The sequence below is a fragment of the Populus alba genome, chromosome 17 (assembly GCF_005239225.2).
Source record: "Populus alba chromosome 17, ASM523922v2, whole genome shotgun sequence".
Taxonomy (NCBI): Eukaryota; Viridiplantae; Streptophyta; class Magnoliopsida; order Malpighiales; family Salicaceae; genus Populus; species Populus alba.
This window is the reverse complement of record NC_133300.1, coordinates 7,639,801-7,661,587: the sequence shown is the minus strand read 5'-3', so window position 1 is coordinate 7,661,587 and position 21,787 is coordinate 7,639,801. Positions and strand designations below refer to the sequence as shown.

Sequence of the window (21,787 nt, the reverse complement as noted above, 5' to 3'; positions counted from 1 at the left end):
GAAATTTAATGAAGGAAATACTTGTTTTTTAATTTTAGAGTTAATAAAGTGATCAATTGAAATTGATATTTGTATTATGAAAATCTTATTTTATGTTTCTCTATGCTTAACATGAATTTTTTTTTTTATGCATCTAAAGTATCCTAAAATTATGTTCAGATTTTCAAAGATTATTTTATTTTGAGGAAAAAGTCTGTAAAATTAGTTAATATTATAAAATCATCTATTAAGCCAACAGTTATGTATAGAATGTAAAAAATAATGAGGATGAATACATTGTTATGAAAATTAAATATTCTAGAAGATGCTTTAAAGTTCATTATCTTGTATTTTAATATTTTTTCTCTTTATTATGCTCAAAACTTTCTTATGATTATATATATATATATAAGAAGAAATTGAAGAAGACAAGCATTGAAGAAGAAATTGGATAAAACTTGTTAGAGCAGACGAAGATCGTGCTGGCACAAGAAGAACATGATTCTGCGGATGAAGAAGTTAAGAGCGTGTTTGGTATTGTGGTAGTTTTTGTGACGTGGGACAACAAATAAAAAAGAATTAAATCAAGAAAAGAAAGAAGCTTTAGAGAAAGAAAGAAGCTAAGAAGAAGAGGAGGAGAGAGGTTGGAGATATGCAAATCTGCAAATTTTCATTAATCATTCAAAGTCCCTTAACATTTAGAGAAGTAGGATATTTATACTAAAACCCTAACTAGAATAAGGGGTTGGGCTTATAGCCCACTAAATAAAATACTTAACATTAATTAAATCAAGCCCAACAAATAAAACCAAATTAATAAAACCCATCTAAAAGTTCATATAAATTAAACCCAAAACACAAGTTAAAGCCCAATTTCTCAATGGTTTGGACTATCCTCCATCGTCTATGATCATACGCGTGCATAAATAATATTTCTGGTTCGGTGTCCCCATCAATTCTCCCGGGGTTGGAAGAACTCGACCCCGTCGAGTATAGGTCAAGACAGCTCCGATAATGCTCTCAATGACAAGGATCAAGCTGTTGTGATGTTCCTATGATAATCCAAGTATAGTCTGAATTTGGTCGTCGAATTCATATACCGGGATTTGCTGAAGTTCACCATCCCTGGTAAAAACAACTTGTGCATTCAAAGTAGCATTAATATGTTCCTTTTGTGCCAAAGATATGGATAATGAAGTAGGGGTATCAAAAGGAGAATCAGGGATGAGTTGTATTTTATAAATACCAAGGTCTTTCATGTTCAAAGTAGAGCTAATATCAAAGTTTAATGGCAATTTAATGACATAAGTATTTGATTCAATCATTTGCAACACTTTGAATGGTCTAGCACTACTTACTTACAATTTATGCTCGGTTTCCAAAGGACACCGTTCAGGTCTAATCTGTATCATAAAATAATCTCCAACATTAAGTGCATTATGATATTTAAGTAAATCAGCTCGAAATTTGTATTGTTCATTACTTGCTTGAATTTGTTTCATGATCTCAATATGCAAATTATGAACCCTACATGGTAATGACTCAGCTGACTTAGACATCCTATCATGAGGAGATATGGGAAGGTGTTCTATAGGCTTCTCAGGTTTGTAACTATGAACACTAAATGATTGAGGGTGTGGAATGAGACAAACATTATTTGAAACCTCTGTAGATATGGTATGGACACAATCAAGTAAACTAGGATTATCTTCATCTTCCTCATCACGTGCATGTGGTAAGGGGTCAAAAAGCTCAACATGTTGCTCTAAACTTATGATGTGCTGGACATCAAGCATATGGGGTGAGGAATCAGATAATTCAGGAGAACTAATATCATGAGACTTTTCTAAGACCATACTTATCTCTATAGGTGATTCCACTGAAGAGTTTCCTAAAACTTCCTCTACCATTAAAGCAGACATATCAGACTCTTTCTTAACCTCATTCTCAAGCTCATTGGGACTCATTGTGTTGGGTCCCTCTTCTTGCACATCCTCGTTATCTAGGTCACTAAAATCCTCAAGATTAGGCTCATACACTTCAACACTACAATATTCCTCTTTACCTATATCCCTAAATTTTTGGATGACTAAAGGTTTAGAGGTACAATTTAAAGAGATATGACCAAAACCTAGACAATTAGTACACTTAACCATTAAACTCACTTTAGACACCTCATTAACAACTCGTTTGCCTTTATCTTTCTTGTAAGGTTGTGAGTTACTAGGATTAGGCCTGTGGGGTGGAGCAACTAACAAAGAATCACTACTTCTGAATTGGGACCTAATAGGGATACTATAAGAGTCCTGACGATTTTTCCACTGATCCTTTGTGACCAACTTGTAGTCTTTAGTTAAGGTATAAGCTTGGTCAAGGGTAGATACACCTTGAAATACAACTTCTCTTCTAAGATCATCATTTAAGCCTCTACAAAATCTACGCAAAGTCATGGCTTCACTCTCTCTTATGACACATCTAATCATGTAATCGTTAAACTGCCTTATGTACTCATTGATAGACTTATTCCCTTGTCTTAGATTGTTCCATTGGTCTAAGAGTTTATTCCTATAAGACTGGGGTACGTATTTCTCTTGAAGTTTTTGTTTCATTTTGATCTAGTCAGTTATAGGAGGTTTACCTCTCATCTCTAAGCAATCCTCAACATCTCTCCAATAAATTTTGGCTTTATCAATGAGTTTCATCTTAGCAAATCTAACTTTCTTATTATCAGACAAATTATGCCACTCAAAGAATTGATCCATATCACGAATCCACATATCAAATATCCAAGAGTCATGACGACCGTCAAAAGTGGGGGCTTCTATTTTGTTAGGACTCAAGACTCGCTCATCAAAGTCATCATGTTTAGAGTAACCTAAATGATGGTCATATTGGTGTCGCTCAGAGTGATCTTTTCCATAATGATTATTCTTGTGATATTTATTGGTCTTTGAGTACTTTATTCGAAAACTCTCTTGGGGCTCAATTCTTCTAAACATGTTGATCACCTAAGTTTGCAGTTCCTTTGAAATGATCATCAGGGTATCACTAAAGGTTGAGTCTACAGTAAGTGTAAACTTGAACTTAGACACTAGATGATCGTGACACAAATGCATGCAATACTAATTTATAAATGGAATTGAGATCACAAATGGTTCTTGCATGTAAAATCACAATACAAAAATAAAGCTAATTTTTTTTTTTTTAAATGTGGAGATTAATCAAGAACAAATTACACTAATAAAATTGTAAGCATGTAATACTAGATTTTTTTTTTGTGTAAATGATTAATCAAACACGATGTCACAAGTGAGATATTATAATTATCAAATAGAACAAGATATTAGCTATCACTAATGAAAGAGGTTGATGAACATAATTAACAATAAAAATGCTAGGTGAGATTTTTTTTTTTTTGGAGATTTTTTTCTAGGCACAAAAGTAATATTAATAATAACCTTGAATGACAAGTGAAAAACCAAGAAAAGTAAACTTCAACAAATAGGGGAGAGTGATTCACTGACTAGAGTGCTGGGAGGAGGCTGAAATCTGTTGGAGCTGACGTGGCCAACTGGATGTGCTGACGAGGCAGATGATGTGGCAGACAACGCTGACGTGGCAAGACATGCTGACGTGGAAGGTGCCACTGATGTGCTGACGTGTCTAGGTTAATTATCTACCAGTGTCTGTTTCTTTCTTCCCTGATTTGCTTCTGTGACTTGTTGTCGCTGCTGTCAGCAACAGTGCATGAAGCTCGCTGATTCTGATGGGTCTGGCGGTGCAAGGGAGGAGGCGGTGGTGTCTGTGGTGGTTGCGGCTGCTGGTTTGGAATCGAAGACAAGGAACTGTTGTGGGCGCGGCGCTGCGGGTTGTTGAAGACAGTGAATCGGCGTGTCCTTTTGATCGTTGGTTGTGACCAGCGTTGATGTTGAATGGCCGATCGTTCTGTGGGACTGATGTGCAGATATACTGGTGGTTGCGGCTGATGGTTTGGAACCGAAGATGGGTTATTGTCGGTGGTTTTGTGCTGCTGAAGCCGGAGATCCACTGATGGCAGATCTGTTGCTACGTGGATCTTGGTGGTTGTTGAGAGAAGGCGTGGCTGGTGCTGCTGTAAACCCCGAGTCGACGTTGGCTGTGATGGGTTTTGTGCGCCTGCTAGTTCTACTGCTCTGTCGGTTGCTAATGGTTGAGGGCGATGGTAGCTGAAGCCGCAGGTCTGCTGTGGTCTTGTGGAGGTGCCGTTGAAGATGATTCGGTGCGATCTGTCAGAGGTGTGGAGAGTGGCCTTCTGTAGGAGAGTCTGCCGCCGTGGGTCTTGGTTTGACCGGCGTTGAGGCAGAGTTTCCAATCGGCGTTGATGCACAGAGCTTCGGTAGTGAACAGTGATTTTGAACAGTGAACAGTAAACTGTGGGTTTCTGAACAGGGACTTTTTCCGGCGGCTGCGTAGAGGATGAACAATAAATTTTTTTGATGAACAGTAACTTTTTTTTTTATAGATTATTCTAGGGTTAAACATAACACATTGATCTATTAATTGTAAGAACAATTAAAAGCCGTGCTCTGATACCAAATTTGACGCGGGACAACAAATAAAAAAGAATTAAAGCAAGAAAAGAAAGAAGCTTTAGAGAAAGAAAGAAGCTAAGAAGAAGAGGAGGAGAGGGGTTGGAGATATGCAAATCTGCAAATTTTCATTAATCATTCAAAGTCCCTTAACATTTAGAGAAGTAGGGTATTTATACTAAAACCCTAACTAGAATAAGGGGTTGGGCTTATAGCCCACTAAATAAAATACTTAACATTAATTAAATCAAGCCCAACAAATAAAACCAAATTAATAAAACTCATCTAAAAGTTCATATAAATTAAACCCAAAACACAAGTTAAAGCCCAATTTCTCAATGGTTTGGACTATCCTCCATCGTCTATGATCATACGCGTGCATAAATAATATTTCTGGTTCGGTGTCCAATCATTGTGTGGTTGTGCACAGGTAAATAATGAGAAGCAGCTCCCAGCTGCTTTTGCAAAACCATGGTTTGATGAAACAAATTATGGGACCCATCAAATAAAAAACAGCTTTTCTTATGTTACCAAACGCTTGGTTTACGCGGTTAGCTTTAAAAGCAGAAGCTACCGCGTAAATAAACACCCACTAAAGCAACGGTTCTTATACAAAAAGATTGTGAAGTTTTACAAACTAATTAAAGATTCTATCTTTGAGGAGTTTAAAGGCATGGATTATTACATTATTGACTTTGTTTTTCCTTTCAAATTCAGTATTGTAGTTAAGAAGTCTGTCTTATTACCAACAGATAAGAGGCATGAAACACAATTTTTATGTTGAGGATACGGAGTGCATGGAAATTCATGCAGTTTTTCCTACCTTTCAAACTTGAGATTAAGTTTTTTTTTAATTAAAAAAATATTTGAGAATATAATAATAATTATTTTTTAGAGTATAATGCATCAAATAAATAATATATATATATATTATTTTTTAAAAAATTATTTTAATATCATCATATCAAAAATGATATAAAAATATTAAAAAAATTAATTTAAAATTAATACAATTTTTTATAAAAATAAACATGGTATAAAGAAAGAATGATGACCAAGAATAAAGGGCAATAATGAATATTAATATTTATTTATTAATAAGTTTATAATATTTACGTGATTTTGTACTTCTACCCTCCATCAACCCTCGTGTTATGTTGTTTTTAGCTCTCTTGTCCTACACCCGCTGCTTTATGATTTGCTTGTTTTCCTGACAATGATGCTAACTTCTTATAAACCTTAAATGTTTTATAGGCTAGATAGAACCTTTTCACATGTGCCAGTGTTCCGAGACTCTGTGGAGCATTTGATGCTTAAAAACTTCAATGTTTGTGTCGTATACCTACTTGACTCCCAGGTCAGTTAAAGTTCTCCTATATCGCTGTACATTTACAGGCACCAGTCTTATCATCTGACTAATTGCTATACACCGTCTCCGTACCTTGCTTGGTTGAGCATGGATTTTATGACTTGGATACCTAGACCTCCGCCTCGTACTCCATTTTATGACTCGCAAAACTATGCATTTTCTGTCGAAAATATAAGCTGCCTTGGATGATTTTACCAAGTTTTTGACAATGAACATAAAACTTAAAATGTTATTAAAAAAAAAGCGAATACAAATACCAGACGAGCTGTTCTCCTTCCTCCCGCTGCCAAGGGACACAGACGTGTGCGTGACAGTTCTTGTTTTCTCTTGAACTCATGCTCTAAAAGAACTGCAAGTCACCACAGAAGGAGCACATATTGATATTCTCTGTCGTAAACAACCAAATACTACTACAAGATGTTTGCAGCAACACGATGTTAAAAGCCCATCATAACTAATGCAAACTTTTGGACCCAATCGGAAAATTCTTCCTAGTTTAACAACTGGCATGCATCATGGGATTTTTTTTCACCGCCGTCTTCTAATTACTAGGCCCGATAAACATTATCTCTTTTTCACTGATCTCAACATTACCTCTACATAATTTAAACAACTCTATTGCGGTAGCAGATAATTTCCAAGTGCGTCCAATGTACAAAACCAAGAGCCCTTTGCACCCCTCTCTCAAAGCTTGCAACCCAAGATCACACAGATTTCGACAACGATTGACATGAAGTTTCTCCAATTTATTGCAATTGATCCCAATAGATTGCCATCCTGCAATCCTGACCCCATGACACAATGCCACATTCCATTCTTGAAGCAATGGGCACCCCCTCGCTATTGCCGCAATGGACTCATCACCAACAGTCCTGCACAGCCAAAGATTGAGAATCTTTAGCCTTGTGGCAAAACCTGCACCTAGCACTGCCAATGTGTCTCCACTACGCCACCAGTTTACACGAGAAACATTCAAATACTCAAGACCACCTCCACTTACAATCCCCATAATGCCTTCTGGATCAAGGTTACAAGAATCAGCATCTATATGAGTTAAAGTTGGTGAACACCCTTTAAACCCTGTACCAGTCACTCCGCTGCAATGAGATATCTTAACTGCCTCTAGATGACAGCAAGATTGAGAGAGAGCTCTCAGCCCACCGTCAGAAACAAGTGAGCAGTATGAGAGATTTATGTGCTTCAAGGCTGAGCAACCATTAGCTAAAGTTTCTAACCCAGCATCAGTAATATTGCATCGATATAGACTAATAGCCTCTAGGGAGGAGCAACTAGCGGCAACCAGTGAAAGTCCATTGTCAGTGATTCCAAAACAACAGTCCAGATTAAGATGAAGCAGCTTTGAAGGATAGGATTGCAAAAAGGTTAAGCATGAATCAGGCAGCTCCGAGCAACCAGAGAGGGACAAATAGTGTAAATGCTGAAAACGGGTGAGCAGCCTATGGAGATGGAAGGCACTAACAACAAGCCCCCTTTGAGATAACGAAGAAGCATTGGGGAGGGCCAATGAACTATGAAATTGTAAGGACCGACGATGTGTGTTTTGAATATTAAGCCAGCGATGACAAGTCAAACCAAACGATTCATGATCAGTGCTACAGACAAGAAACTGAAAAACAATAGACAGGCAATCATCGGGTAGGTGCATGATAGAGGTAAGAGTATAACTCAAAGGTTCTTCCATGAGAACTTTGTTAGAAATCTTCTGAAGGCTGTAGAACCCCGATCTTTAGGGTATCTTTTTTATAAGCTGAGCTAGATGAGTTGGGAGATTCAAAACTACATAGAGCAGGTGAATCGCCATATCCATAGCCTACATGAACCCCACAATATTTACGATAATAAAGTTTTTCTGAACGACAATGACCCGGGACACAAGAAGATAGTTTTCCTCATCAACCTGTGTGAATTGACTAAGATCAACAGAAGAAAGGAGATATAAACCTTCTTTCTAGATTCTTGACATCAGGTGATTCGACTAGAAAATGTTAAATTCAGGGGGTATACACAAGAGCCAAGCTGCAAAGGAGAAAAACCAGTAAGCTGTAATGGTAAAAAGCCATCAATAAAAGCATCATTAAGAGAAAAATAAAGATCATTCTTAGAATATGTTTGTCTAAGACATTTGCGTTTGCTGTGGCTGCAACCCTCCACGGCACAAAACACGAGCATTTGCTGTGGGTACAATCCTTCACAGTTATTTGCTTTTAGTGGTGGCCCCACCACTAAAAACAAAAACTTAAGGTTAGACAAACACAATTTAAATGCAATGTATAAACAAGCTTTCTAGTATGAATGATAGAAATTCCCACAACTTTCACAGGCTCAAGGTTAGTGATAAAAATGAACACCGAAGTTTAACAACATCTCAGCTAGGAATTTCATCAAACACCTATTACCCAGAAAAATAATAATTAAACATTCATCTTTGAAATCACAGAATTGCAAATCCATTCGAAAAGGGTGCGTAGCCTTAAGCACTAACATAGAATCATGTCATTAATTGGAGGAGGTGCAGATTCTGGCAGCATCTAAATTAGTTCGGGTGGTACTTGTGATGAAAACAGAAGTCTCCAATGATTTTGGTGCGAACATCAATCACTGGATCAGAAACCGCTCAATATAAAAAACAAGAACAAAAACAAAACAAAAAAACCTAATTGTAAAAAAAAAAAGAAGAAGCAAATGATTCGAACCCGAGCAGGTCACCAATAATCAAATAATTCGAAATAAAATGAACACAAGTTTCTAACAAAATTATAGAAAAATTACCGAGCGATTTGAAAGCCTGGTAACTGAGAAGACAGGATGACTTGTTAACATAAGAAAAAACAGAGACAAGAAAAGGTCTAAAATGATTGAAAAAGATATCCTGCCCCGATTCGAATAAAGAGTGCAGCCAAGTCAGACAGGTAAAGAATATCTCCTCTCCTTTTATTTAATTAATAGATAGGTGGTGGCCCACAGCGAGTTTATCATTTTATTTCATTGTCAAGTAATATCAAGATGAAACAAAGAAAAAAAATGAAGCAAATTGTTTTTAAGCCGCCTCGCTGGGCGGACTTGAAAGTATAATTATTGTTATTTTTAAAATATTTTTTATTTAAAAAAATATGTTAATAATATTTTTTTATTTTTTAAAAATTAATTTTAAAATTAACATATTAAAATGATTTAAAAATATCAAAAATATATTAATTTTTTTTTAAAAAAATAGATAGTTATTTCAACAGTAATGCCAAACGCCCTTTAAACTCTCCGGCCGACAATATTTTTTTTTTATTGCATCGGGCCGCCGAAGTGGATTTGGATTAAAAAAAAAAGTCAGTGGGTTTTTGAAAGGCCTAGTTATTTTTGCGTTTTCAAAAATATTTTTGAAAAAAATTTGAAATATTTTTATTCTTTTATTAACTTTAAATTAATATATTTTAGTGTTTTCAAATCATTTTGATGTGCTAATGTCAAAAATAATTTTTTTTTTAAATAAAAAAATATCATTGGCATACATTTTGACACGAAAAGTTATTTGAAAAGCAACCATAACTACACTGCCAAACAAGCTCTCACAAAATAAGTAAAATAACATTAAAAATAATGGTATTTTACTTTCACCGAAACTCTCACTTATCCTATACCTCTTAAGTCATTTCACAAAGTTGAACTAGAGTCAAGCTCAATAGAAGCTTCTTTCCCCGTTGATTCTACCAAGTTCAATCCTTTGACTATGGTTTCGTTGGATAATAGGTATTGACAATGGAAATCTTGTTAATCCATTCATGCACGTCACTAATTAGATGACAAGACATTTATCTACCTTAAAAGAGTCATAGTTACTCTCGTTGTTTACTCGTGCTTGGTTGAATTTCTTCACTTTGACATTTAGAGCATTGAGTAGATATCACTGTAACAACCATGCTTTTCAAAGCCAAAACAACAACAATAATTTTTTAAACATGATATCATTCCGAGAATTGATAAACCGATTTTCACTCATTATCGAGATATAATCCATACACAAAACATCAATCAACACTTCATTAAAAGTGGTTCTTACACATGCACATAATATTATGTTTGTATGATTATAAGTTCACATTATAATATACATATATAATCATAAGTTTGCATTATTGTGCTATTAATAGACATCACGCATTTAAACAAAAGTATCAAATAACAATTATATATTTAATACACTTTGTTCATACAAAATACATCTTAATTTAAAATGCAAAGATTCTTTGTAAAAGTAGGTTCCATGTAATAGGGTTCATGCTTTTATGATTATTTACTTGATATTCAAAAATATTAAAAAATCAATGAAAAAAAAATGGTTGACTTAAACTTGATCAACTTGTTGAATTCATGTCTCAAAATATAATATTGAGATAACTCAATAAAAAAAAAGTAAATAAAATCAAAATACCAATTTCCAAAAAAAATTAAAAAAAAATTTCTTCAAGTATTGCCTCATTTTAAATACTAGGGGATGCAATAAAATTTTTTTTTTTTTTTTTTATAAAAAATACAATTCGGCCCAATAATGTTTTTTTCATCATAGAAAAGATATCAAGACAATGCAAACTATGTAAACCCAAGTTAAACTCTCAAGCCCGCAATCAATTAAATTCTTGACCCGGGCTCAACCTAGAAGCTTAACACCTAAAAAAATAAATGTTGGAGGATAAAACTAATTAATTCAATTCAATTTAAAAATAAAATTCCTTTAGAAAAGCTAAATTTAACAAAACTAAAAAACTAAAACCAAGGTACCTATGTTATTTTCAAATTGACAAAAAAAATCTCATAGAAAGCAAATAAAAGAGATAACATAATGGCAAGGGATGCAAAAAAAAAAAAAAAAGCTTTTAAAAAAGAAAAAAAACCACAGAAACCCATATCCATGTCAATTCATAAACCATAGTCAATCTCTTAAACTCGTAAACCGTTCAATTCTAGATTCGAACTCAACTAAAAAACTAAACACATGTCCAATAAAATATTGGAGGATGAAAAAAAAATCAATCTAAAAAAATCTTGCAAGTTCAAAAAAATATAATAATAAAAAAAGGATTAAATTTGACAAGAAAAAAAAAGAATGATAAATTTGCCAAAAAAAAAATTGCAAACACCATTAAAAAATAACAATTAAAAAAATAAAAATCAAATCTGATATGTGAACATATCTATTAGAGTAAAATTGAAAACAAATCTTAATTCAATAAAGTATTCTTAATAAAAAAAACTGCAATAAAGAGAACAACAATGAAATTGAAAAAACTCCTTAATTTTATAAATTATTTAAAATTGTAATGAAAAGAATAAGGATAATTTTAAGTACAATAAATCTTATGGGTTGATTTGATTTTTTTTTATGTCAACACGAAAATTGACTAATAGAGGAGAAGAAGAAGAAGAAAAATATCACACCTGCCACTCCGGCTACCATCGAGTTAGACACACCGCTTATTCATGGAGGGGATACTAAGATGCTTGATCATCATGCATCTGGGATAACTCCACATAAAGAAAGGTGAAAAAATGACAATACTTAAGGGTCAATAATTTAATGGAAAATGATAAAACTGAATAAAAAATCAATTTTAAAAAAAAACTAAGTCAATCCATGTTAACTCTACTAACTTACGATATGAGATATGAGATGGGGATAACCTTACAAAAAAAAAAAAACATAAAAAATCACGAAGCTCAAGGCCTAATAAGTTAATGCCAAATTATGAAAAAGAACAAACAAATTCTAAAAGGAATCTTTTAGAAAATGACCAAACTCAAACCATGTAAATCATTAAAACTGGTAAACCACATCATGAGACTGAGAATACCATGTAAAAGGTAAACATGAAAAAATTACAAAGTAAAATTTTCAATTATAAAAAATCATAAAAAAATAAACAATCTTGAACGAAATATAATTGAAAGAAATTAATCACGGATTAAATTGAAAAATAAATAAATAAATAAATAAAGGATAAAAAAGAGCAATAAAAATATAAGGACCAAAATTAAAAAAAAAAAAAAGAATTAAGATTCCAAAAGACAAAATTAAAAAAAATTGAAATTGAAATTGAAATGGAGCATGAAAAAAAAAAGGACCAAACTTTTAAAAAATAAATAGATTCTAAAAGCATGTAAAAGGTAAACATGAAAAAATTACAAAGCAAAATTCTCAATTATAAAAAATCATAAAAAAAATAAACAATGAGGACAAAATCTTGAACGAAATATAATTGAAAGAAATTAATCATGGATTAAATTGAAAAATAAATAAATAAATAAATAAAGGATAAAAAAAGAGCAATAAAAAAATAAGGACCAAAATTAAAAAAAAAAGAATTAAGATTCCAAAAGACAAAATTAAAAAAAAATTGAAATTGAAATTGAAATGGAGCATGAAAAAAAAAAAGGACCAAACTTTTAAAAAATAAATAGATTCTAAAAGCAAAATCCTCAAGTATAAAAAAAATAGCAATTAAAAGAATAATAACTAGATTTGATAAAAAAAAATCAAATCAAATTAAATACGGGGAGATGAAATTGAAAAAAATACTTCAAGAAACATTAAAATAAAAACATATAAAAAAATAAAGATTAAATCTAAAAAAATACAAAGTGGAGGGCATAACTAAATTTTTAAATGCTTGTCACGAATAGCAAGGCATAGAAGACAAAAAATTGGGGTAGGATAAAAAAAACTCATCGCTATTAAACCGCAGTATCTTGCCAAATATGCTACCCAAACAACTGCGCCACTAGGTACAAAAACACAATAATTTACAATGCAAAGCCCATAAAGCATATAAAAGCAAATATAAGTGGACATTTAATCACTACTTCTTTAAAACAACTGGGGCTTTTCAATCTTCCAATTCTAGAATACTTTATCATCTAAAAGCTTCTATACAAAGGTTTTGGCTGGAGCTTTTTTTAAAGAATGCACAGTTAACTAACGCAACATTCATCTTCTTTCATTGTTTTTGGCTTAGTATTATTTTTTTTGGCTTAGTTAACTAACGCAACTGGAAAGTGGTTTTCGGGAATCACTTTCCAAACTTTCTTGTGTTTGTTTGCCAGTAGGAAAGTTGGTCAATGAAAAACACTTTCCAGTAAAAGAAAAAATTGACTTGGTTTTCAGGAAAGTGTTTTCCTGGAAAATTTGAGGGGAAAACACTTTCCGAAAGTTGTGAAAAAATTAGAAATATCATTATTTGCTAATTATATTAAATTTAATCCTTAAACTTTTGATTGATATATATATTTTATTTTGAATATTTATTTTTCAATTTCATCTCTTAAAATTTTATTTTTATATTAATTTTGGTCCTTATTTTTATAATTGCTATTTGCTTTTTCCTTATCATATTTTTATTAAAAAAATTTATCTATCAAATTTGATCCTCATTCTTTTGATTGTTACTTATTTTATTTAAAATAATTTATGAAATGTTGATTATTATTATTTTAATTTCTTCATCTTTCATTTTTTTTTAAAATTTTTAGATTTGATCTCTATTATATTGATTATTATTTATTTTATTTGAGATAATTTATGAAATTATATATTTTTTTTTCAATTTCATTCCCATTCAACTTTTTAATTTGTAAGATTTGTTCCTCATTATTTTAATAAGCTATGTATGAATATAGGATATAATAAAAAAAATTCATCATTATAAATACTTTTTAGATTTCATTTTTTTTATTGTAAGTGATTAAATATTTTATATATATTAGATAAACTTGAAAAAAAATTAATTCATTAATAAATTATTTTCCAGTTCATTTTCCATAACACAACCAAACACTGGAAAGTGTTTTCCAGTTCATTTTCCATAACATTGCCAAACATCGGAAAATACTTTCCCAGAATTCACTTTTCAGGAATTTACTTTCTCCGAAATTCATTTTTCAAAGGAAACTACTTTCCTGCAAACAAACAGAGCCTTGAACTCATTCTCTAAAAGAACTGCAAGTCACCACAGAAGGAGCACTGATATTCTCTGTCGTAAACAACCACATACTACTACAAGATGTTTGCAGCAACACGATGTTAAAAGCCCATCATAACTAATGCAAACTTTTGGACCCAATCGGAAAATTCTTCCTAGTTAACAACTGGCATGCATCATGGGATTGTTTTTCACCGCCGTCTTCTAATTACTAGGCCCGATAAACATTATCTCTTTTTCACTGATCTCAACATTACCTCTACATAATTTAAACAACTCTATTGCGGTAGCAGATAATTTCCAAGTGCGTCCAATGTACAAAACCAAGAGCCCTTTGCACCCCTCTCTCAAAGCTTGCAACCCAAGATCACACAGATTTCGACAACGATTGACATGAAGTTTCTCCAATTTATTGCAATTGATCCCAATAGATTGCCATCCTGCAATCCTGACCCCATGACACAATGCCACATTCCATTCTTGAAGCAATGGGCACCCCCTCGCTATTGCCGCAATGGACTCATCACCAACAGTCCTGCACAGCCAAAGATTGAGAATCTTAAGCCTTGTGGCAAAACCTGCACCTAGCACTGCCAATGTGTCTCTACTACGCCACCAGTTTACACGAGAAACATTCAAATACTCAAGACCACCTCCACTTACAATCCCCATAATGCCTTCTGGATCAAGGTTACAAGAATCAGCATCTATATGAGTTAAAGTTGGTGAACACCCTTTAAACCCTGTACCAGTCACTCCGCTGCAATGAGATATCTTAACTGCCTCTAGATGACAGCAAGATTGAGAGAGAGCTCTCAGCCCACCGTCAGAAACAAGTGAGCAGTATGAGAGATTTATGTGCTTCAAGGCTGAGCAACCATTAGCTAAAGTTTCTAACCCAGCATCAGTAATATTGCATCGATATAGACTAATAGCCTCTAGGGAGGAGCAACCAGCGGCAACCAGTGAAAGTCCATTGTCAGTGATTCCAAAACAACAGTCCAGATTAAGATGAAGCAGCTTTGAAGGATAGGATTGCAAAAAGGTTAAGCATGAATCAGGCAGCTCCGAGCAACCAGAGAGGGACAAATAGTGTAAATGCTGAAAACGGGTGAGCAGCCTATGGAGATGGAAGGCACTAACAACAAGCCCCCTTTGAGATAACGAAGAAGCATTGGGGAGGGCCAATGAACTATGAAATTGTAAGGACCGACGATGTGTGTTTTGAATATTAAGCCAGCGATGACAAGTCAAACCAAACGATTCATGATCAGAGCTACAGACAAGAAACTGAAAAACAATAGACAGGCAATCATCGGGTAGGTGCATGATAGAGGTAAGAGTATAACTCAAAGGTTCTTCCATGAGAACTTTGTTAGAACTCTTCTGAAGGCTGTAGAACCCCGATCTTTAGGGTATCTTTTTTATAAGCTGAGCTAGATGAGTTGGGAGATTCAAAACTACATAGAGCAGGTGAATCGCCATATCCATAACCTACATGAACCCCACAATATTTACGATAAAGAAGTTTTTCTGAACGACAATGACCCGGGACACAAGAAGATAGTTTACCTCATCAACCTGTGTGAATTGACTAAGATCAACAGAAGAAAGGAGATATAAACCTTCTTTCTAGATTCTTGACATCAGGTGATTCGACTAGAAGATGTTAAATTCAAGGGGTATACACAAGAGCCAAGCTGCAAAGGAGAAAAACCAGTAAGCTGGAATGGTAAAAAACCATCAATAAAAGCATCATTAAGAGAAATATAAAGATCATTAAGAATATGTTTGTCTAAGACTTTTGCGTTTGCTGTGGCTACAACCCTCCACAGCACAAAACACGAGCATTTCCTGTGGGTACAACTCTTCACAGTTATTTGCTTTTAGTGGTGGCCCCACCACTAAAAACAAAAGCTTAAGCTTAGACAAATACAATTTGAATGCAATGTATAAACAAGCTTTCTAGTATGAATGATAGAAATTCCCACAACTTTCACAGGCTCAAGATTAGTGATAAAAATGAACACCGAAGTTTAACATCTCAGCTAGGAATTTCATCAAACACCTAATACCCAGAAAAAATAATAATTAAACATTTATCCTTGAAATCACAGAATTGCAAATCCATTCGAAAAGGGTGCGTAGCCTTAAGCACTTACATAGAATCATGTCATTGATTGGAGGAGGTGCAGATTCTGGCAGAATCTAAATTAGTTCGGGTGGTACTAGTGATGAAAACAGAAGTCTCCTATGATTTTGGTTCGAACATCAATCACTAGATCAGAAACCGCTCAATATAAAAAACAAGAACAAAAAAAAGAAAAAAAAAAACCTAATTGTCAAAAAAAAAAAAAGAAAAAGCAGATGATTCGAACCCGAGCAGGTCACCAATAATCAAATAATTCGAAATAAAAGGAACACAAGTTCCTAACAAAATTATAGAAAAATTACAGAGCGATTTGAAAGCCTGGTAACTGAGAAGACAGGATGGCTTGTTGACATAAGAAAAAACAGATACAAGAAAACGTCTAAAATGATTGAAAAAGATATCCTACCCCGATTCGAATAAAGAGTGCAGCCAAGTCAGGCAGGTACAGAATTTCTCCTCTCCTTTTATTTAATTAATAGATAGGTGGTGGCCCACAGCGAGTTTATCATTTTTTTTCAATGTCAAGTAAAGTCAATGCCTGATGGTTTTATGAAGGAATTTATTTTTCTGAAAAACTATTTTTTTTAATTTTTTTTATATTTATCAAACATTAAAAAACTAATCAAAGAAAAGTAAATTTCAGCAACAAAAAAATAAGACTTTATGCCAGGAAGAAGAACATTTTCTTTTTTTTTTTATTGACAAAAAAACATGTGCACTATCTCAAAAATATAAATCTTTTTTCTCTCCCAAATAATTTATGCAGATCAATTGGAAACATTTCTCAATTTTCTTCCAGATAATTTTTTTCCCCCTCAAATGTCTTTATTTATCTTATTTTTTCATCCTCTTTTTTTTTTTTAATTTGTAGTTATAATAATGGCATAAATCTTGTGATATATTTGTTGCGGTTTTTTTCCTTGTTTATCTTGTTAATTTTACTACAACCCATGCTCTTATGCTCTGTGTAAACCCAAACCCCTTGGGAGGCAACCCATTCAACTACAGCAAACCTAAACCTCTGGGAAAAATCAACCATAACAAACCCAAAATTTTTCCTAGAAACCAAACACAGACCCATACACAAACACGACAAACTCTAGATAATCACCATTCCTCCATTTTGCCACTATTGCTATCACAACAAAGAATCATCGTTCTTTCGTTAAGCTGAAAGCACCCTTCGGCCTCGTTTCCTTCCTTGCCGATCCACTTTGCCAGGCAACCATACATAGAAAACCAAAACCCCTGTATTTTTTCTAGAAGCCAAACACTGCAAATCTATACATAGCAACCCATATATAGCAAACCCAAACCCATTTTTCCCGTGCTATGCTTTTTTCACAGAAATCGGGTTTGTTGTGTTTTTTTCACAGAAACCAAACAAAACATTTTGTTTGGTTTCTATGAAAAAAACACAGCAAACCCATGCTCTGTTTCTCCTTTTGTTTAATCAAAAACATATGCTTTCAATTCCCCTCCATCTCTTCATCTTCCTCTCCTTTTCTTCAATTGCTTCTCTTCCAGTAAAACCCAACCCACCCAATGTGATTTTCCTTCTATGTTGATCAGTTGATGATATGCGTTTCCTGTGTTTTGTGCGGTTCCTGTGCTTTCTGGACGTGATGTGTGTGCGTTGATGATGATGATGAAAGGGGAATTTGTTTGGGTAGAAATCTTGACTATGAAAAAGTATACCCATTGATGCTGATGATGATGCATAGTAGGAATTGGTTTGGGTAGAATAGACAGTGGTTTCTTAGTGGTTAAGCCGGGTGAAGATATGGGTTCAAGCCTAATAATTTAATTGAAACAAGGCATTGGTGAAATCAACGGTTGATGATGCTACATAGTAATGAAAGGGGAATGGATGTGGGTAGAAATATTAGACAATAAAATATTATGTGCGTTGATGGTGATGATTATACACAATTATAAAAAACTGAAATGGTTTGGGTAGAAAACTTGAGTCCGTTAATATTTATATATAAAATTCATTAATAAATTATTGTATTGTTTGTTTTGGGATATAGAATTCATTATATAATTATTTCCTTTAAGGCATTGTTTGTGTTGGGAATCAACTTCGTTGAGCATAGTTTTGAGCATAATTTATTATATTGATTTTGTAAGTATTTTATATGCTTTTTTAATATTTGTTTCCGTAAATTTTTAGGTTTTGTTAGCAGAAAATTTCACTTTTTTGTTATGAATAGTAAGATTATTCATATAACATGTATGGGAGCAGCTGTAACTGTGATAGCTACAAGGGTAACTATTATTGAACAAGAAAGAAATAGAAATTATATACCAAGAGAACCACGTATAAATGCAATTGCTCAACGAGAATTCTATATGGATAACATTTTGAATCAAGGTGATAGACATTGTGTTGAACAAATTCGTATGAAACCAGTTATCTTATATAAATTGTGTGATATTCTCATAAGTCATAAGCTATTATGATTAACTCAAAATGTATCTATTAGGGAGCAAGTAATTGTGTTCTTACAAATTATAGGCCAAAACCAAAGATTTTATTTTATTAGTGGTATATACTATAGGTCTATTGAAACTATCCATCGTTACTTTAGAATTGTTTTAAAAGCAGTTTTTAAGTTATACAAACATCTAATTAAAGACCTAGGCGATACAATTCCTGCAGAGATAATGAATAATCAAAGATTATATCCTTATTTTAAGGTATGAGAACAATACCAATATTTTTATACATTAATTAATTACATCTAGAAGAAAAGGTTATAAATTATTTTTTCATGTTTATATAGGATTGTGTGGGGGCAATTGATGGTACTCATGTTCCTGCAAATGTTCCTATTGAGATTCAAAGAAAGTTTCGAGGTCGAAAAGAAGGAACAACACAAAATGTTTTAGCAATTATAACTTTTGATTTCAAGTTTATATATGCTTTAGCTGGCTGGGAAGGAAGTGCACATGATTCACGGGTTTTAGGTGATGTATTATCAAGATCTAGTGGTCTAAAAATTCCAGAAGGTATATAATAAAGTATTTATTATATACAATAAACATATAAAATGTTTTATTAGCTAAAGTTAGTAATATGTTATTTTTTTCTAATTTGTAGGAAAATATTATCTTGGTGATATTGGTTATGGTATTCGAAAAAGAATCATTTCTCCTTTTCGTGGAGTTTGATATCACTTGAACGAGTTTACAGAACATTCACTGGAAAATGAAAATGAGCTATTTAATCTTTGACACTCTTCTTTAAGAACTACTATTGAGCGAGGGTTTGGTATTTTGAAGAGTAGTTTTATATCAATTAATGAAAAATCTTTTTGGTCTTATGAAACACAAGCAGATGTTATGCTTGCATATTGTATTTTTCATAATCACATTGATATGTAGAGGCAATGACAATTGTTGTTAGAAAAGATATAACAACAGGAAATTATGCCAAATCATATGCTGATGTCAACTTGGAAGAGAACACTGAAGAGCAATCAATTTCAATTGAAAATGAAGGGGAATATGAAGAAACTTCAAAAGAAAAAGAGACATCTTCCTCTAATGCACAAAAGAGGAAGAGAAATCGCATGTATGAAGATGATAGTGTTGAAAAGTTGTCTAAAAAGATTGGAGATGTAGCATTTGCTATCCAAAGCCTCAACAAAAATCACCTTGATGTTAATGAGCTATATACAGAAGTGATGAAAATTAAAGGCTTTGATGAGATCACTCTTGGGGATGCATTTGATCACTTGATCCAACATGAAATGTTAGGAAAAACATTTATGGTAAAAAATGCTAATTTGAGAAAAATGTAGGTTCAAAATTTTGTGAACCAACGCAACTATAGGCCTTATTGCTAAGATGATTTCACTATGATAAGAAAGTTTATGTTTGTTATTTGACAAATATGTTTACTTGTTTAATTCGGTCTAGCATGTTTATGTTTGTTAATTTGAACTAATATGTATGAGTATTAAATTAAAACTTAATATTTATGCATGACTATGTTTGATGTAATATATTTATATTTATTTCTTAATGCTTATTTGATATATATTAAAGGGATATTACAGGGATAATTGTCTATATCTGCTAAAAAAAAAAACAATCTTTATCCAAAAAATCTATCAAAATATTTTTGTATTTATTTATCTTTTTAAAAAATCTTCATACCAAAAAACCCAAATATCTAACTCTTAGTTAATACCATAAACTAATTTGGCTTTCTTCATATGAAAAATAAAATAAAATAATATATATATATATATATATATATATATATATATATATATATATATTAAGCTTTTAAAATTGCAAAAAAAAAAAAGGTTTTATTTATGAAAAATTTCACAGGGTTATATCTCTATAATATTATATGACATATATAGTTATATTTTATAAAATAAGCTACATATGAATATAAAATATAATAAAAAAAGTTATTATTACACTTTTTAGATTTTATTCTTTTATTGCAAGTGAATAAATATTTATATTTAATATTTTTCATATATTAGATAAATTTTAAAAAAAAATTAATTTATTAATAGATTATTTTCCACTTCATTTTTCTTAACATAACCAAACACTAGAAAGTGTTTTCTAGTTCATTTTTCATAATACTACCATACATCAGAAAGTAATTCACTTTTCAAGGAAACCACTTTCCTGCAAATAAACAAGTCCCAAGATGGAGCAAATTGTTTTTAAGCCACCCTGCTTAAACTCTCCAACCGACAATACTTTTTTTTGGATTGCATCCGGCCGCAAAAGTGGCTTTGGATTCAAAAAAAAAAAAAAAAAGGTTTGTGGGTCTTTATTCACAAAATAATTAAAACAACATTAAAAATAATGGTATTTTTAATTTCACCAAAACTCTCATTTATCCTATACTTCTTATATTATTTCACAAAATTTAACTAGAGTTAAGCTCAACTGAGTCTTCTTTCCTGACTGATTCTGCTAAGTTCAATCCCTTAACTATGATTTCATTGGATAGTAGACACAAACAATGAAAATATTGTTAATCCATTCATGTGCATCAGTAATTAGATGACGAGACATTTGGCTACCTTAAAAGAGTCATAGTTACTCCCGTTGCTTGTTCGCGCTTGGTTGAATTTCTTTACTTTGACAATTAGAGCATCGAGTAGAAATCACTGTAACAACCAGGCTTTTCAAAGCCAAAACAACAAAAATATTTTTTAAAAAACATGATATCATTCTAGGAATTGATAAACCGATTTCCACTCATTATCAAGGTACAATCCATACACAAAACATCAATCAACATTTCATTAAAAGCGGTTCTTACACATGCACATAATATTATGTTTGTATGATTATAAGTTCACATTATAATATACATATATAATCATAATTTGCATTCTTGTGCTACTAATAGACATCACACATTTAAACAAAAGTATCAGATAACAGTTATACATTTAAGACACTTTGTTTATAAAAAATACATCATAATTTAAAATGCAAAGATTATATGTAAAAGTAGGTTCCCATGTAATAGGGTTCATGCTTTTATGATTATTTACTTGATATTCAAAAATATTAAAAATCAATGAAAAAATTGATTGACTTAAACTTGATGAACCTGCTGAATTCATGACTCAAGATATAATATTGAGATAACTCAATAAAAAAAGTAAATAAAATCAAAATACCAATTTCCAAAAAAACATTAAAAAATAAAATTTCTTCAAGTATTGCGTCATTTTAAATA

The 21,787-nt window shown here is 32.4% G+C and overlaps 2 protein-coding genes across 7 annotated transcripts; both read right to left on the bottom strand.

Annotated features, from left to right (window-relative positions):
- Window positions 1-6,125: 6,125 nt before the first annotated feature.
- On the bottom strand, window positions 6,126-16,195 carry LOC118048681 (F-box/LRR-repeat protein 12). Of its 4 annotated transcripts, XM_035058460.2 has the most exons (3): window positions 8,707-8,847; window positions 8,420-8,535; window positions 6,126-7,953 (listed from the first exon to the last, which is right to left on the bottom strand). In XM_035058460.2, exon 3 carries the CDS (start codon window positions 7,616-7,618, stop codon window positions 6,458-6,460), a length of 1,161 nt encoding a protein of 386 aa, XP_034914351.1. In that variant the 5' UTR covers window positions 7,619-7,953; window positions 8,420-8,535; window positions 8,707-8,847; the 3' UTR covers window positions 6,126-6,457. The 4 variants fall into 4 exon arrangements, with proteins under 4 accessions (XP_034914351.1, XP_034914353.1, XP_034914350.1 ...); XM_035058462.2 differs by lacking the exons at window positions 8,420-8,535; window positions 8,707-8,847 and adding an exon at window positions 16,064-16,195; XM_035058459.2 differs by lacking the exon at window positions 8,420-8,535 and having other exon boundaries at window positions 8,707-8,857.
- LOC118048685 (F-box/LRR-repeat protein 12) lies at window positions 6,126-16,464 on the bottom strand. Of its 3 annotated transcripts, none has more exons than XM_073405839.1 (4): window positions 16,356-16,464; window positions 16,064-16,179; window positions 13,896-15,601; window positions 6,126-6,242 (listed from the first exon to the last, which is right to left on the bottom strand). In XM_073405839.1, the coding sequence occupies exon 3, from the start codon at window positions 15,264-15,266 to the stop codon at window positions 14,106-14,108; it is 1,161 nt and encodes a 386-aa protein (XP_073261940.1). In that variant the 5' UTR covers window positions 15,267-15,601; window positions 16,064-16,179; window positions 16,356-16,464; the 3' UTR covers window positions 6,126-6,242; window positions 13,896-14,105. The 3 variants fall into 3 exon arrangements, with proteins under 3 accessions (XP_073261940.1, XP_073261942.1, XP_073261941.1); XM_073405841.1 differs by lacking the exon at window positions 16,356-16,464 and having other exon boundaries at window positions 13,896-15,395; window positions 15,474-15,601; window positions 16,064-16,205; XM_073405840.1 differs by lacking the exon at window positions 16,064-16,179 and having other exon boundaries at window positions 16,356-16,374.
- Window positions 16,465-21,787: the final 5,323 nt, after the last annotated feature.